The 17,249-nt window shown below is 45.6% G+C and overlaps 2 protein-coding genes across 2 annotated transcripts in view; one reads left to right on the plus strand and one right to left on the minus strand.

Annotated features, from left to right (window-relative positions):
- RGSL1 (regulator of G protein signaling like 1) overlaps window positions 1-17,249 on the plus strand; it is a 65,917-nt gene that overhangs the window by 46,070 nt on the left and 2,598 nt on the right. The window contains exons 16-22 of the mRNA XM_019635441.1: window positions 781-919; window positions 1,164-1,288; window positions 3,555-3,670; window positions 5,497-5,589; window positions 6,653-6,719; window positions 7,611-7,802; window positions 9,570-9,787. Of these exons, the coding sequence (XP_019490986.1) occupies window positions 781-919; window positions 1,164-1,288; window positions 3,555-3,670; window positions 5,497-5,589; window positions 6,653-6,719; window positions 7,611-7,647 (577 nt within the window). The 3' untranslated portion in view covers window positions 7,648-7,802; window positions 9,570-9,787. The remainder of the gene's footprint in view (window positions 1-780; window positions 920-1,163; window positions 1,289-3,554; window positions 3,671-5,496; window positions 5,590-6,652; window positions 6,720-7,610; window positions 7,803-9,569; window positions 9,788-17,249) is intronic.
- RNASEL (ribonuclease L) overlaps window positions 14,788-17,249 on the minus strand; it is a 17,176-nt gene continuing 14,714 nt past the window's right edge. The window contains exons 6-7 of the mRNA XM_019635550.1: window positions 16,800-16,933; window positions 14,788-16,134 (exon numbers count right to left, since the gene is read on the minus strand). Of these exons, the coding sequence (XP_019491095.1) occupies window positions 15,996-16,134; window positions 16,800-16,933 (273 nt within the window). The 3' untranslated portion in view covers window positions 14,788-15,995. The remainder of the gene's footprint in view (window positions 16,135-16,799; window positions 16,934-17,249) is intronic.

The raw sequence follows: 17,249 nt of genomic DNA on the forward strand, positions 1-17,249 counted from the left end.
TCGACCCCCAAAGGGGTCGTGACCCACAGGTTGAGAACCGCTGCTTTAAATGGGTAACATTTAGAATGGCCTGAGAGAAGTGAACTGTGTACATAAATCAAGATAAGGTATGGCTGACAGATATTTGATGGTTAGTAAAAAGAATGTATTGCTAGGAGACAGAATGTAGAATGGAGGTTGCCAGGGGCTGGGGGAAGTGGAGAGTGGGGGTTAGTGTTTCACGGAGTTTTGGTTTGGGAAGATGAAAAAAGGTCTGGAGATGAATGTTGGTGATAGTCACACAACAGTGTGGAGGCACTTAAGGCTGCTGAAGTACACACTTAAAAAGGGTTAAACTGGTAAATTTTATGTCGTGCCTATTTTACTACAGTGAAACTAAATTAAGAAAAGGAATATGCTGCTTCGTAGGGTGGTGGTAACTGTGAGCAGGTCAGCACAGGAGGGGAAAGAAAGAACAAGACAGCCCTTAGCCCTTGAAACCATCAGAGGCGAAACTGGTGCAGGGGCCAGGATGGGTAAGGAACGTAGGATGGGGTAAATCAGGGAGTTTGTGGAGAAGAAACACACCTGGACACGCACTTAGCATAGTATCTGACATGGGCTAGGCGCTCAATTAGTATTTGCCAGTAGATGAATGATGACTGACCGGACGAAGTCACAACCTGGCCCAGGATTGGGCCCTGTCTTTTTTTTTCTAAGCCACAAATAGGTCTGGGCTGGCTGCTCTGTTTAGCCACTGCTTTCCTCTTTGCTGACTCCCTACTCACTGCCTCTTTTTAGATTTAACAATTTGGTGAGCTCAGCCCACGTGCTGCAAGCCAACCGGGCCTACAACGAGAATGATGTGGTCCTTATGAAGTCCAAAATCAACATCATCCTGAAGCTCTACCTCAACTCGGAGATCCCGCCGAAGCTAAGGGTAAGGGCGACTGCCACTCCGCTCCGGCCTTATGCCAAGAAGCATGTCCCCCACAAGAACCCTGAAAGCTAATTGCCAGGCACCTCCTCAGTCCTGGGTCAGCCAGGTGTCCTGTACCTAGCAGCCCCCCGAAAAAAGCTTCTGCCTTCTGGGGAGGGGGTGGTTTTAAAAGTCCTGGGGGCCCAAGAGGTTTTCGGCCTTCCCTGGAGCCTCTGCCAATGATGGGCTCCCACTCTGTGGGTAGGTGAACATCTCGGAGTCCCACAAGGATGCCATCCTTGCTGCCATTACAGAGGGCCACCTAGATCGGAGCCTCTTCCATGGGGCTATCATGTCACTCTTCCCTGTCGTCATGTACTTCTGGAAAAGGTAACTATACCCCCTCCCCTGAGGACCGTGAGGTCAGAAAAACACACTGGACTTTTGTAGAGAGTTTTCTGTCCCCCCGTAGCCCTCTGTGTCACTGCTTCCAGTTTCATGGTGTATTGTTCTCCTACTTGCTGTACTCCATCCTCACACTCCCCTACTGAACACTGAACCAGAGGGCGGAAGACCACATAAGACTGGGGATCAGAGTGCCTGGCTCCCACCTCTCTCTCTCACCCGGGTTTGCTGGGATCAAAGGTGTTAGTTAGGTTTTCGTAGGTTCCTCACCTAAGGGTCATGGTGGACCACAGCCTTTTGGGAGAAAGTCTGTCAAAGCTTGCACAGCGGTGCTCGTGCTTAAGGAGCCTCGTGGGAGCAGTAAGCCAGCGGAGTTTCACCGTGTTATGTCCAAATCCCATAATTACCAGTAGGGGCACAATGGCTAGATATTTTTATTTTCAAGAGGAGCTAGAAATTCAGACGTTTATGCCATATCTCCCAAGGTTAAAGTAGCAAATGTGGCAACTAACTCAAAACTGAAACGTGGTGAGGAAACTGTCAAGGCCAGAAACCAAAAATGAAACAAAATATCTGCAGGATAAATTCAGCGGTGCCCACTGGTTCCTAACCTGTCCTGTCAGGGTTGGGGCTAGACTGGCCTAGGTCCTCCCAGCGGGCTATTCACGCCTGCGGTCCACTGTGGCTCCGGCTCAGACCCTCCACACGGTGACTGGCAGGGTGCTGGGTGATGGTGACCACAGGACAACTGCCTGAAATGGTCCCAGACCAGGCTAATTGGGGTGTTTAGGTTATTACTGTGACTCCAGCTCTTAGCGGTTTCCCTCTCCCACACACACACAAAAAAAATCTTACTTTATTAAAATAGAAATGTAATCACCAATCACCAACCATTATTTTTAAATCCCTAAGGTAATAAATTATTTAACACAAGATTGAAAGAAAATTTTTTTTTAATCTAAGTTCAAGATAACCAATTGAGCTTTTTGAACACCCATTGTTATCTAGCACTTAATTCTAGATGTGATTCTAGTTCTGCGAACCAGAACTAAATAGAAATTCATCACGAAACTTTCTGGAGGACCAGAAACCCCTGGTAAATACGTATGTGCTGCTCCTGGCTTGATTGGCGCTCAGCTCTGTCTCATCCCTGTTTAGAAGTATAGGGCTGCTTCACGGAGGCTTTGGAGTCTAATCCTGATTAGAATCAGCTGGTTCTTTACTTGCTTTCCTATATATTTATAAATAGCTTTATATTGTGCAAACGGTGTCCACATCTCTGACCATAAGTGAACCTCTCAACAACCCTATGAGGTGGGTGGTGCAAACTATTATTATCCCTATTTTGTAGATGAAGAAACTCAGGTTCAGAGTGGTTAAGGGACTTGCCTAGGTAAGTGGTACCACTTTGTAAGTGGTAAAACCAGGATTAGATACCAGGTTTCCTGGTCTCTTAAGCATCATGAAGAATGAATCCATGGCATATTGCTAGGTCCGTGAAGGGAGGGGGGCCCAGGTCAGTGAGTAGAATAGGAGAAACCAGCTGTGATCCAACTGAACGCCCCTGGGGTAAGATGAAGGAAAGTAGCAGTCAAGACCACCAGAGCCAAGGCTGGATGGAAAATAAATGCGGTCTTCGCCAAGACCAGCCTCCAAGGAGTCCAAGCCAAGGGCAGGCTAAGGGAGCAAGGGGTTAGGGGCTAGCGGGGAAGAGATGGAGAGTGTTGTGAGGGCTTCTAGGGAGCAACGGTGCTCAGGCTGCAGTGAGTCTGAGTTCATGTGAGGAGCTAAGCCTGCTCCAGGGAAACGGCCAATGGGGATGAGGTGTGGGGGTCAAGGCCTCAGTAAGGGACAGGGTGGAAACCAGATCGGGGAGGGACCTGAGGGGGGCCCGTCAGACACTCTGGCTGCACCAAGTGGGGTTAGATGGGGAGCTCAGAGTCTGATGCCCAAGCAAGTACCCCAGGGTGGGGTACGGCAGATTCTTCACAGACTGCATTCACTGGTGATTCCAGAAGGAAGTCCCAATGTGCTGCCCACACCAGGCCCTCACTGGAGCCGTGCCTGGATGAAGAGGAAGCCTCAGAAGGACTTCTGACAGGCGGCACTCTGAGGCCAGCTGCTCTCCTCTCCTCTGTTGGACACCCCACTCTCTATGAGGATTAGTCCCGACCCCACTTCCCTGTGCTCTGTGTTTCAGCCCCCTCAGCGGGTGGTTTCTCCCTGTGACCAAAAGCCGTTCTTCTCACAGGTTTTGCTCCTGGAAGACAACCCACTCTTACTTCCAGTACAGGGGCGAGACGTTCAAGGACAGAAAAACTCCTCCTAAACCTGTACTTGTAAACAAGCACCCTCCTTGGAATGGAGGTAAGCTCCACCATGAGCCCACCGCCCCATTCTCTAGCAAACGAGACTCAGGAAGGGAAAGCGAGGGCCTGAAGCGCCCACTGTAGGACTGCACAGAGGGTGTTTGCTGGAGGGATGGGCATCTCATCAACTTGGCCTCAGAGAAGCATTAGATATATTTTATCTGTGGCTATCAGTGCTGGCAAGAGGGTGCCCCACCCATGGGCGGCTCCCCAGCAGTGCCTCCCAGGATGCCTCTGGATATGCGGGTCATCGTCTCCATGGTGGGGACGTGGAGGTGGTGATCTGCTTTACTGCGTAAGGAGGTTCTGCTCCAACTCTTTCCCTACCGTTTGAAAACCATCTGTGTTATAGTGTTAAGGGAGAGAATGAAAAAGTGAATGTCGAGTATGATTTTAATGCAGTAAATAAATATATATATATATATATTTTTTTTTTTTTAATGAAAGCCTGGGATAAGCTTAGAAATAAAGTGTTAATAGGATTATCTCTGTGTGGTTGGTTTTGAGACATTTATATTACATTTACATTAAATTTATTGATTAATCATACATTATTAATATATGTTAATATGTTCATAAATGAATAAATGTGTTTGAGAACACATATATATGTGTCTCCTTAGCACGGAGCAGTTAAACCCAGGCCCTTTCCCAATACCTGCACTGAGATCAATACTTGAGTGAAAGGGAATTTTATTTTTTATTTATTTCTTTTTATTTATTTATTTATGTATTTTATTTTCTTTCTTTCTTTTTTTTTTATGCTGCGAAAGGGAATTTTAAAGAGAGGCAGGAGAGTGCAGGGGCCAGTGTCTGGTGAGGGTAAGGCTAGGTGTCTCTGCAGTGGAAAGTTCTGGAAACCAAAGAGCACAGGTCTGTGAACCTGGAAACAGTACCGGCATCAGAACAAAGCATAGAGATAGGACAGGAGTCTTTAAAACAGCAGCTCGCTGTCCCATGATGCTGCTGAGCATTGTGTTGTTTTAGCTCATACCAGCCGGGTCCTCATGTCCATTCCCCCAGATGGTCACCCCGGCTCCCCCCGCATCCCTCACAAGCAAGGATGCCACCCTCTTCTTGGAGCACAAATGAGGGCCCTGGAGACCTAAAATCCATCTCTGGCTGTACAGCCCGGCTCCTGCCCCTCTGAGAGAGTCCTCACCTCAGTAGGAAACAACTCACCCACCTCCCTGGCTGCAGCCACCCCGATGGTCAAGGAACATGGCTTATTATCCTTGTCTCTGCCTTGTGAAATGTCACATCAGCAGACCGAAATCAGCAGTCTTCACAGTATGTGAGCCATGAGTGCAAGGGCTTATTTAGGAGGGGAGGGGGGGCGGGTAGAGTAGGGGGAGAGGAGGGGAGCAGTAAGAGGAAAAAGAGAGGGAGGTGGGCAGTCAGGGCCGGCAATGCGACTTGCTCCGAGGAGCAAGAAAATGCCCCTAGGGTTAGCTCAAGAAGCCTCAGCCTTTGGCTCATTTCCTGTACTGAGCTCCAGGGAGGTAAATCCCTCAAATCTTTTCTGGTCTCAGAAGTTGCCAAAGGGCAGCAAGATGCTCTGAATTAAGAGGCCAGGCCACTTGGGTTCTAGGCCTGGGGAGTCATCGTGTAGGACCTGAGGGACCTTGAGCCTCTTGCGTCTCCTTCTGCAGCCTCAGACCCCTGATCTCACATACAGAGGTTTGGATTTAGGCAATGTTCTATCATTAACATCCTGTAATCCAAGGCGTGTTAAACAGGAGCCTTCTTTGCTTACTCAGAAAGATGTGTTTTGTTGCGTATTGCTGTAAGGGTTTTTAATGCTCCCCCTTCTTTCTTCCCCAGGAGACCACACCATCTTAAGGTTCACCTTGCTCAAAGGTATGGAATGGGTGCAGCCTCAGCAGCAGGATGTCATAGCAAGTCCAGGCCAAAATTGTGAGTTGGAGTTAGGAACCCCGCTGATATCAAAAGTCCACTGCTGAATTAGAGTTTTAGGGTGACCCTAAAGCCAGCTTAGCCAATCTCCCTATTGACAAGGAGGAGACTGAGATCCCCCAAATATGGACTGACTTGCTCAAGATCACACAGCTTGTGAGTGGCAGGGATGGGGTGGAAAGCGGTCTCCTGACTGTCCTCGCAGGGGTCGGTGCGCAGCTCTCATTAGAATCATCGTATCTTCTTGATTCTCTTCCAGCCCCTTGAAGGTGGGGACCTTAAACTTCTCGGTGTTTCTGCTGCCTCCTCTGCCCATTTCCAGGTGTGGTGTGTGACCTTTATTAAGAGATGAGCGTAACCCCCCAGTTGTTACTTTTTTTCCCCTCGCCCTGAGGGCACCTGCTGGCTTGAACAGGACCTCCGTCCCATCTCTCCTGCTTCCTGGAGGTTCCTGTTCCTGCTCTTACGCCTGTAATAAACACTCTGGTGCTCGCCTACCGTGTTGGGGACAAGTTATATCCTTTTGCTTCCCTGTCTTCAGCCTCTAAGAGTCAATCCCATTCCCAAACACTAAAGCTGCCTTCTTTCCTCCTGGTCGCGCCCAACAAGCCTTTCCTTTCTGTCCCATTGTCAGCTTCTATTTCCATGTTGGCGATACTGCTTCTCTGAAATGCCAGCTTGACGGGCCTGCCTATTTGCATGTGTCCCCTCATTTTTTAATGGGGAGGCCATTATGGAACATTTCCCATGATCCATAGTGTCCAAACAGCCCTAAAGTCTGGTGATTCCAGTGTTCATCTGGCCTAATCTCCTTATTTTACTTCCCTGGGTCAATGATGTTGGTGGCATGACCTTTGCATCCAGACGAAATGTCTCCTAGGACAAAAACGGCAGCATATAAACTGGGTCTCTTGACTCTCCCTGGAATGTCACAGTTTGACCTTCACTTTCCCAGCTCCTTCCCTGGAAGCTGTCCTGGGATGGGCCTCCCAGGGCTGGAGGTCCTCCAGTGAGTGTCTGTGCCCTGAGTTCTGATGGGGTTTTTCTCTGTATTTGTCTTTAGCTTCATCGAGCAACCTGACGCAGCTAAAACATTCCCTCTCCGCCGTGCAGCTGTGTTCTGTCCCGGGGTAGGCACAAGCTGGAAGTTTCTTCTTCATCCAAGTATACCACGGGAGACATGGGGAGAAACTTCCTGGAGACCTAGCTCCCCCTCCTGACACTCCTTGGCATCTAAACCCAAGAAGTTGAGCTTGCTGCTTCCAGAGAAGCCTGTAGTTGGGGTGTTTATCCTGGGAGTGTCCTCACCCACCTCCATTAGGACAGGCATTTTGAGGAAGCGGAAGCCCCCTTACCCACTTTCTAGTAGAATACCCTTGCTGGGGGAAGAGCGTCTCAGATGGTCTTTCATTGCTGGCTTCCCTCATCCTCCAGCCTTCTGGGTCAGATGCATAAGATGGGAGGAAAAAGAAGAGGTGTCCTTCTGCTTGGCCATAAGAACAGACAGGATTTAAGGCTGTCAAGACCTGATTCAGCCTAACTCACTTCTGTACAAGCATCGAAGTAGGACTGGTGCTAAGTTGGGGCTCTGGGAGAATCCCTTGGGAGTCATGGAAAGTACAGCTGAGCAGAGCTGAAGAGCTGAGGTCAAGGTCATAGACAGCGAGCTCTGTGAATGGCGGGCCTGGTTTCCTCACCAGCCATCCCACCTTCTCAGACCTGCTGCAAGTCCAAGGATTTGGGAGCTTTCCAGGTATCATTGGCCAGTGCTGATGCCTGGAAGACAAGCCAGGTACTTTGGAGCTCCGTGTAGGGAAAGGCAACGCATAGCTTCAGAAGATAACAAGCTTTTGGGGAAGAAGATGAGAATAAGAGCGGAAAGGGCCCTATCTTGAAGGCAAAGGGTTTTGGTTTGGGGTGTCGTCATTCCTAAAGTGAATGACGGCAACAAACCAGCGGAGAGCACAACATCAGTTCCCTCATCGACATGGCGGTAACTCACCACTCCTCTCTTCCTTCAGACAAAAATTACCCGGCACCAAAAGGGAGAAGAAGTAATCTCGCCAGGCCCCCGACAGAGGCACATCACCTCTCAGCAGCCTCTTAACACTGACAGAAGCTCTTCTGGTCAGAAATTAAATGCCCTGGTGCCGTCTGCCCTGGAAAGATCAGTGGGGTGACAGCCCAGACACGGCAGGACTGGACCGCAGTAGGTAAGATGCGGGTGGAGAGCATGAAGGGAGCACCTCTGCTCTCCTTCCTCCTGGGGGTCCTGTCAGACATGGTCTTTCCACAGTGGACATGTCAGGAGATCTGGGTTCCAGTCCTACCCTGTAGCCACGTGTGGCCTTGGGAACCCCTGACTCAAGGTTGTTGAAGAATCCTATGAGAAATGTGGGTAGATGGCATTACGCAAACTAGGAAGCAAGGTGCTCTTTGTCTCAGCAGTGACAGATGGGGTCTCCATGCTAGGATCTCCCATTTGGACAATCACTCACATCACTGACAATCACTGAGTAGGAAAAAAAGCTCTGTTCTTTCATTGAGTCTTGCTGACTTCCTTTGGTTTTTTTATACCATTTCACCTCAGAGATCCCAGATCTAGCATGTTCCAACACCAGATTTAGGCTCGTGTCACAAAATCAATCACCTGTAAAATGCAGGCAGGTAATATGAATGAGAAAAGCAACCCGTGAGGGATTGGCAGAGGCTGGTGAACCTGAGGACACATTGCAGAGGGGACAGCAACAGTTAGCTCCAGCCAGCCAGCCAACCCCGGGTGGCCAGAGCTGCTTACTTGGGGATAAAAAAGTAAGAAAAAGAAGAAAGGAGGGGAGAAAGGAAAGAGGGAGGGAGGAAAAGGGGGAAAGGACAAAGAAAAAAGGATGAGAAATTGAAAATTTCTGGAATCCTATGCAGGTCAATCAAAACTTACAAATTTGCTTTAAGCTTTTTCTTTCCCCTTGAAATTATATTTGGGTCCTGGGTCTATCTTAGGCAGAAAATACAGAAGTCTCAACAATAGACCCATAGGGGCCACTGACATCTAAGGAAAAGACCAAGGAGAAGAGCCAAGTAAGGAAGCTGGCCGACTCTGGTCCCTGTATTAGTTTTCTGTTGCTACTGTAAACAATTACCAGAAACTTAGTGGCTAAAACTAACACAAAAGGACTATCTCACAGTTGTGAAGGTCCGAAGCCTGACCTGGGACGTATCGGGCCAATGTCAAGGTGTTGGCAGGACCATACCCTTTCAGGAGTCTCTAGGGTGGGTTCGTTTCCTTCTCATTCAGGTTGGTGGTGGAATTCAGTCCTTACAGTCAAAGCACTGAGGTCTGGTTTCCTTGCCAGCTGTCAGCCTTCTTTTGTCTGATTGAAAAAGCCTCAACTCCTTAGTGACACGTATAAGACCACTGACAATTTGCCCCCAATCTGGGTTTAGCAACACAATTGTCTAAAATGCCCTTCCCTTTCTTCTGCACCTGGTGATGAGACATCACAACGGTGACACCTCCTAGTTGTCTTCTCTCTCCTCTCTCTCTCTCCTCTTTGTTTCTGCAACACATATTCTGCCCCCACCCCGCCCCCGCTCCCCGCCACTGTGGAGATGCCTGTTTGTGGATGTGCCTCACCTACTAGACTATATACTCTTATAGGGCAGAGCTCATGTCCTATTTTTCTTGTACCTCCAACACCAACCACAGTGCCATGCAGATAAGAGTTGCCCATAAATTCACATTGAATGCATGAGTAAATGAACTATGCTAGGGGCTGGGGAAAACAGAATTTGCATTTGATGCCACCACTGACCATACAGTCAGTTATGCTGACTCTACAGCCAATTAGAGTAGACAGTGCTGTTTACCAGAAAATCAAATCATTGATCAATTACAACTGTGACTGGCACCATACATTCCCCTTATGAAACTTTTTTATGTTCCAATGACTCTAGACGCTTCAAGAACTTTCTGGGTTTTTTAGGAAGCTGGTACAACCCGTTCAGACTAAAGAGTGACATAAAGAGGCAGAGGACAACAAACCAAGAGAGACTGAGAGAGATCTACCTTCCACCTGCAGGAGCCTTTTCAGTCATATGTGTCAGGGTGTGACATGAAATCTCCCCTCTTTCTGCAGAAGTATGAAAAGACATCTGTCCCTGATGAGCATCATTATAATCATTGTTTTGAACTTTGTCTCGGGTAGGTTGCTTGCTTCCATATTCTTTAGTTCTTTTTCTAGAGTTTTCTTCTGTTCTTTTATTTTGGATGTATTTCTTTGTTTCCTCATTCTGGCTGCCTCTCTGTGTCTGTTTCTATGTATTAGGTAGGGCTGCTATGTCTCCCAGTCTTAGCCAGGTGGCCTTATGTAGTAGGCACCCTGTGAGGCCCTGGCACAGTCTCCCTGGTCACCTGCTCCAAGAGTGTCCATTGTGTGTGTTGTGTGCACCCTCCTGTTATAGTTGAGCCTTGATTGCTATCGGCACATTAGTGGGAGGTGTTGGCCTACAGATGGACTGGCTGTGGGGTTTGGCCACATACATAGCTTATGGGCTGCAATGTGGGGGGCCTACCCCACTGAGTGGAATTTGCCCCAGCAAGCTCTGGTGCCTGTTGAGAGTGCCCTTTGTGTGTGCCACTTGTGGGGCTAATTGGGTGGTGTTCTGCTGTAGTCTGAAGCTAACCTCCAAGTGTGTTGGTTCTGGGGCCTCTTGGGAGGGACTGCAGTGCAGGCCCAGGCCACCCAGTGCCTGTGACCAGCTGGGGACTACCTGATAAAAGCTACAAAGGGATCTTTTGTTCACTGCCTGTGCTCAAGTGAGGCACGTGGCACAGGCCACGCTATGAACTGAGAACAGCTGCCACCAGTAACGGCCTGGGTTAGCTCTGCAAAAAGCTAGGACACCCTGATACATGCTTTCACCTGCCAGCTGCCTTAAGGTTCAGCCACTGATAAATCCACCTGTGGTATGCACCTTGGGTGAGGCAGGGTCTCAGGGAGTTACTAGAGTGGGAAGAGTTGTGGTCACCAGGTTAATGTAGACTCTGGTTTGGTGCCAGTGCTGAACCTAGAGCTACTCAGCAAAAGCCTCAGAACACACCAAAGCCAGTCACTGCCCACCTGGGGCCCATGGACTCTGATAGTTTTCCAAGAAAGAGTGCAATGCAACAGGGCTGGGTGCTCACAGAGAAAGTGCCTCTAGCGTGGGGCAGGGTCCCCATGAGTCAGCAGGGTGGAGGAAGCAGAGCTCACCAGACCAATAAGATTCAGATTTGCCCAGTGGGGGGTGGGCTCAACACAGAAAACATGGCACCCGCCTGCCGGCTGCACAAGAGGAAGACTCCTCACAGGGAAAATAGCAACTGTCCTCCAGCCCTCACTTCATAGGCACACACCTCAGTCTGCCCCCTGTATGTCTCCAACATCCCCCAAGTTACTGTCCCATCGCTGGAGCCCAAGGTAGGTGCCTGAGAGTGAAACAGTCTGTGTGCGGACCGTTTAAATGGATGCCTGGGATTCCCATAGCCTACCGTCCCATCTTGATGGTCAGAATCCCCACTGTTTTTCAGAGCCAGTTGTGGGGGCTCCTCTTCCCAGCACCAGTCTTCCAGGCTGGGGAGACTGGTGTGTGGCTGTGGTACCTGCTCCTATGGGGGAACCTCTGTGGCCAGATATCCCTTCCGATTCTCAACCACCTCATGGAGATTTGAGGCTAGCCCGTTTTGTGTCTCTGACCTCCTACCAGTCTTGACGTGACTTCTTCTTTATGTCCATAGTTATAAAACTCCAGTTCAGCTACACTTCAGATGATTCTTCAGGGTGATTGTTCTGGTATATCATTTAGTAGTCATTTTAAGGTAATATTCTGCAGTTTAAATAAGATGTGGCAGTTATTCTTCTTGGTGTTCGCTAAGTTTCCTGGATCTGTGGTTTGGTGTCTAGCATTAGTTTGGGGAAACTCCAAGTCATTATTCCTTCCAATAGTTCTTTTGTTCCTTTCCTCTCTTTCTGGTTTTCCCAGTAATTAGTACCTTCCAGAAATCATCAGGCCCAGATTGGTTTACTGTTGAATTCTACCAGACCTTTAAGGGAGAAAGCATACCATTTCTCCACAATCTCTTTTTTTAATCTCAAAGGATAAAATCAGAGGGAATGTTTCTTAACTCATTCTATGAAGCCAGCATTACCCTATGCCAAAATTAAACAAAGATGTAACAGGTAAGAAAACCATATTCCTTAAATGATTGGTAGAATTCAACAGTGAACTCATCTGGACCTGATGATCTCTGTATTGAAAGGTTTTTAATTATTGATTCAATTTCTCTAGAAAGATATAGGCCTATTAAAGTTGTCTATTTTCTTTGGTGTGAACACTGGCAAATTGTGTCTTTCAAGGAATTGGTCTATTTTGTCCAGGTTATCAAATCTGTGGCACAGAGTTGTTCATAGTATTCCTTTATTATCCTACTGTCTATTTTGTCTTGTGTGAATATTGGCAAATTGTATCTTTCAAGGAATTGGTCCATTTTATCTAGGTTATCAAGTCTGTGGCATGGAGTTGTTTGTAGTATTCCTTTATTATCCTATTTATGTCCATGGGATCTGTAGTGATGTCATTTATTATATTAGTAATTTGTGTTCTTTCCATTTTTCTTAGTTAGCCTGACAAGAGGCTTATTGATATTATTTTTTCAAAGAACAAGCTTTTGGTTTCATTGATTTTCTCTATTGACTTTCTGTTTTCAATTTCATTGATTTCTACTCTGGTTTTTATTATTTATTTTTTTCTGCTTACTGTGGATTTAATTTGTTCTTATTTTTCTAGTTTTCTATTTACTATTATTAAGAGTATATGTATATAGAAGTCCTAATGATGGTTAAGATAATTATGTGATGAATGTACATCTTTAAAATACCAGAAGATTAATGGTAATTATTCTAAGTGTAGGGATTACAAGGGGGCATTTATTTTCTTCTCTGCTAAAATTAACTTTCCTGCAATGAACTAAAATTAAATATACACACACACATATAGCACATATTTCAAGCACCAACTCTATTTTTTTTTATTCTTAAAAGGATGAAGTTACATGCTTAAAGTAGTTCATTGGAGTGTTATTCATATTACTAAGAAGAAGCAAGCTAAAAATAAGCCAAATGGAAATGATTAAACAGTCTTTGATATCTTTACTTGATAGAACATTATACAGTCATTCAAAATAATTACAGTGAATCAACATGATGTTACATTTGTAATATAATAGGTAAAAAAGCATCTGAATAGAATAACACACCAGGGTATCAATTATGCAATACTCTCCTAGGCATGTATACAACATCTAAGATGGAATACAGACATTTTGAACTTTATTATCATAATGGGAGTACGCTTTTGTTTTATTTCTGATACTCCATATTATTATTTATCCAATAATATAAATTATAATAAAATTTAGATTTCTCACAAGACAACATTAATCTTATAAATTTTATTACTCATTTAAAAATTGGTTTATGTCTCCAAGTTCAAGTTTATTTTGATTCTGGTTATTTTTGACTCACCTATTTACTTAAAAAAAATAAAACCTAACACCTTACAAGTCTTGTTTTACTTTTGATTCGCTTCTCATCGAATAATATCCAAGAATCCCACCTGAAATGTGGAAAGACCCTACTGGCTGGGTGGCATTGGACAAATCACTAAACATGTTTGAGTCTGTGTTAGATCTGTGGAATGAGCAATACACACCTGACTTGGGTCTAGGGGCAGAATAGGTGCTATCCTTACCTAGGGCTACTAGAGCTTCACCGTGGGGGATCATGATTTGGTTCCTTACCTTGCATCGCCAGAGTGGAGAAGAAAATTGAGACCACAGTTCCAGGACCATGGCAAATAAACTCTGCCCTCAAGGGGCTCTTAGCTACCATGCATGCCAGCAGAAAAGATACACCAGTATATACTGCCAACTTTTTGAGGCGGGGGAATCGTCACGAATTTCCCACTCACCAGTCTCCTGTATTGCTCTAAGGGGCATCAGGGAATGCCACTCAGCCAAGAAGGCCAGATCTGTGACTCTAGGGTTGGAGAAGGAAGCTGCTTTCAAGGCCACTGGCCTGCCCCCCAGGGCCTCCTGAATGCGGAATCAGCTATGATGGGGTTGAGGATGTGCTTGGAGCAGGTGGTGGGAAGGTGACTTCTGGTCTACAGCAGAAGTGGACAGAAGTGCAGTACTGAGAAAAAACATATCCCATATGCCCATGACTTCAGAGCTCTGGAGTACAACTGTCTCCTTGAAGTGGGCTGGGTGGTAATGCCACACACCCTTGTGGAATTGCTATCTCCTTTATATATGAACTCAAACCTTCTAATAAATAGCTTTGTAATTCTAAATGGGGTAATGGGGTCAGTTATTTAAAGCTAATAAACAAGATGAAGATAAGAAAGGATGGAGCCAGCTTGGCATTATGATGACAAGGATGGTTCAATGAGAGAAAGCCAGAGCTCTGTGGACTGGAAAGCTCTGTGCAGAAATAATTCTGAACCAGCTGATTCCAGTTGATATAAATGATTGACATATCTAGGCACTCATTACAAATCAGAAAACCAAGGCTTAATTTTAAAACTCAATGTAAGCTTGCCACTCCTAAAACTTTAAATAAAAGCCTTAAGTTTGTTCCCAGCACTTCTTAATTTCATTCAGTGACACCCATTTGAAACCACCTTCTCTTTGGGAAGTACCTAAGATACTGGTTTTTCCCAGCTCTCCCCATTACAAAGCTCCGTTTTTACCACCACAATGAGGATGAGTAAAAAGAACATCAGGCTTAACACCAGAAAATCTGTTCAAATCAAGACTGTGGCACCTCTTGGCTGTGTATTAGAGTAAGTCAACATGTCTCTAACCTTAGTCTCCTCATCTGAAAAACGAAGATAACAACACTGACCGTAGAGGATTGTTTAGAAAACTAAGAGATAAAATATGCAGGTATAATTATAAGTTATAAAGCACCATAAAAATGTCAGGTAGGGCTATTACTCATGTATGAAGGAAGTTCATTCATTTTTCAATGCGTATTTATTGAACATTACCGTGTGGCAGGCACTGTGCTAGGCAGTAATGATGCAAATCAAACTCTTCTCTCTCTCTCTCTCTCTCTCTCTCTCTCTCTATATATATATATATATATATATATATATATATATATATATATCATTGGCCCCAAGGAGCTTAGATCCCACGGGGGGAGAAGCATGATAAAGGTGGGGAGAAGCACGCTGTGATGTGGGTATGGGTGCTAGGGAGGCAGAAAGCACTGACTGGGGTGTGGGAAGTGAGGGTGTTCTGAGGAGGTGACAATGGCATTGTCTCCCTATGGATCCAAAAGCCAAAAACCAAATCCAAGTTACGCCTCTGTGAGATGGCCAACACACTCCGTGGTCCAGGGCCCCAACCAGTTTGAAAGGACCCCAGCCCCTTAAGAAGGAGTTTCTCAATCTCAGTACCACTGATATTTCAGGCTGGGTGATTCTGTGTTGTGGGGGGCTGTCCTGTGCATTGTAGAGTGTTTGGCAGTACCCCTGACCTCTGCCTACTATGTGCCAATGACACCCTCTACCCCCCAGCTTGGACAGCCAAAAACTTCTCCAGACACTGCTAAATGGCCTCTTAGAGGCAAAATTGCCCCCTGTTGAGAGCTACTGCCTTAAGGTCATAGAAAACCAGTGCAGGTGGTATAGAAGGACGGGAATTCATACAGTTAGTGCTTAGACTTATACTAGTGCTCAATAACTATTGAATGAATGAATCAATCAATCAATCAAGGGCCACCTGGAGCCCCTTTGACATATTCCTTTTAGGTCTCATCCAGAGTAATTAAGTCCTAATGTGCCCAAGTGAGAGGTAGCAATAACACCCCCATCCATTTACACAGTGCTCTGTACAAGTTGTATGATCTGGGGCAAGTCGTTCAAACTCTGAGTCTCAAGTTCATTAGTTCATAAAGAAGGATATTAACCCATCTCGCAAGATCACTGGGAGAATTATGTGAAATAATTCATGTAAAACATACAGCATTGTCTAGGCACTCACCCCTTTGGTGCAATTTACAAAAGTAAGCTTAAGCAGGATGCTCTCTCGGCTCCTGCCTCGAAGCTTTCTTTACCCATAAAAAGGGCCAGGGTAATTTGAGCATACACTTTATTTGTTATAAATGTGGGGCATGCCAGGCATTGTGCCAGGAACTGACAATTGGCTATCTAACTCATCCCACACAAGCAACCAGGTTAGTTAAGAGGCCCAGAGAGTTGTTGACTTGCTCAGGATTATACAGCTAGTAAGGGCCTCCGTGAACTCAGAAGGCTTGGTCAGCACTCAAAGCTGGCCAGCCTTCCAGCCACTGCTGGCCCCATCATGCCAGGGCTTCTTGGTGAGTTTTGGGAAAATACTTTCTGTATTCTGAGTTCTGTAGTTTCATATAGACATAGATGACCAGATCGGGGAATGTCTCCTGCAGATACTGAGAAGGGTCTCCAATTCTGGACTTCATCCTGAAATGAAATGTAAATATGTTGGCACGCTTGCCCAAGTCCCTCCCCCTTTAGAGCATATGGCCCCAGGATTGCCCTGCTCCCTGGATTTCTAAAGCAGAATGAATGAGGACTTGAGAATCTGACAGAGAAAGAGTTATCTCCTGGCTCTCTAACTAATTGTGTGAACTTTGGCAACGTAATTTTTGGGAACCTCAGTTTTATCACCCATAAAATGGGCATAATACAATTCCACAACCCCTTCTCTACATTTCCAAAATCTAAAACAGTGCTGGAACCTGAAAGGTTTTTATGAATTTGCAGCTAACGTTTTGGCAGCAAAAGCTCATTTAGCTAACATGGGGCTACTTTTTAGACTTTTGTAATGTTCCATTCGCTTTACCCAGCTGCCTGGTCTGCGCGTCCATGTTTCTTAACACAAGGGGATGACTAGCTTTCTGTTTAGTGAAACAGCAAAAGCTAAAAAGGAAGGTGAGAGCTGGGCACATCCATTGTTCACTGTAAGACCCTGGTGATGACCTTTTCCAAACAGAGCGGAGGAATTACCTTTATGTCATCAAAATAAATTTTGTTCTTCCCATCAAACAGCAGATACAAATTTATAATTGGAGTTTTCAGTCATCCTCATTTCATATATGACTTATGGAAAAGATAACAATACTTACCATTTATTCTTGTCTTCATCAATGTGTGCCCCTAAATTCCGGATGAACTTTAGCAGATCACCCACAGTGTTCTGGTAGAAATTGCGTCTCTTTTCATAAAACTTATTCATTTCTTCCATAACATAGCTGTCAATCTAAACAACAAAATGTCAGACAAAAATGTGGCAGCAACACAAAATAAATCCTGATGGAATACAAAAAAATGCAAAATACAAATTTGAATATATATCAAAACTACCACTAATTAAAAGAAAATAATGGGAGTAAATACTGCACATCAAAATGCTAACTGTAGTTGTGTTTGGGTGTGCAATTATGAGTCACTTTAAATTTGTGTATCTATTTTCCAAATGACTTGTTTTCATGAGAAATTCAACATATTAAAACATGGTTTAGGGCTGGCTGAGTGGCGCGTTGGTTAAGAACTGGCTTGGAACGCCAGAGGGCCCC

Source organism: Hipposideros armiger, unplaced genomic scaffold, assembly GCF_001890085.2.
Source record: "Hipposideros armiger isolate ML-2016 unplaced genomic scaffold, ASM189008v1 scaffold_22, whole genome shotgun sequence".
Lineage (NCBI taxonomy): Eukaryota > Metazoa > Chordata > Mammalia > Chiroptera > Hipposideridae > Hipposideros > Hipposideros armiger.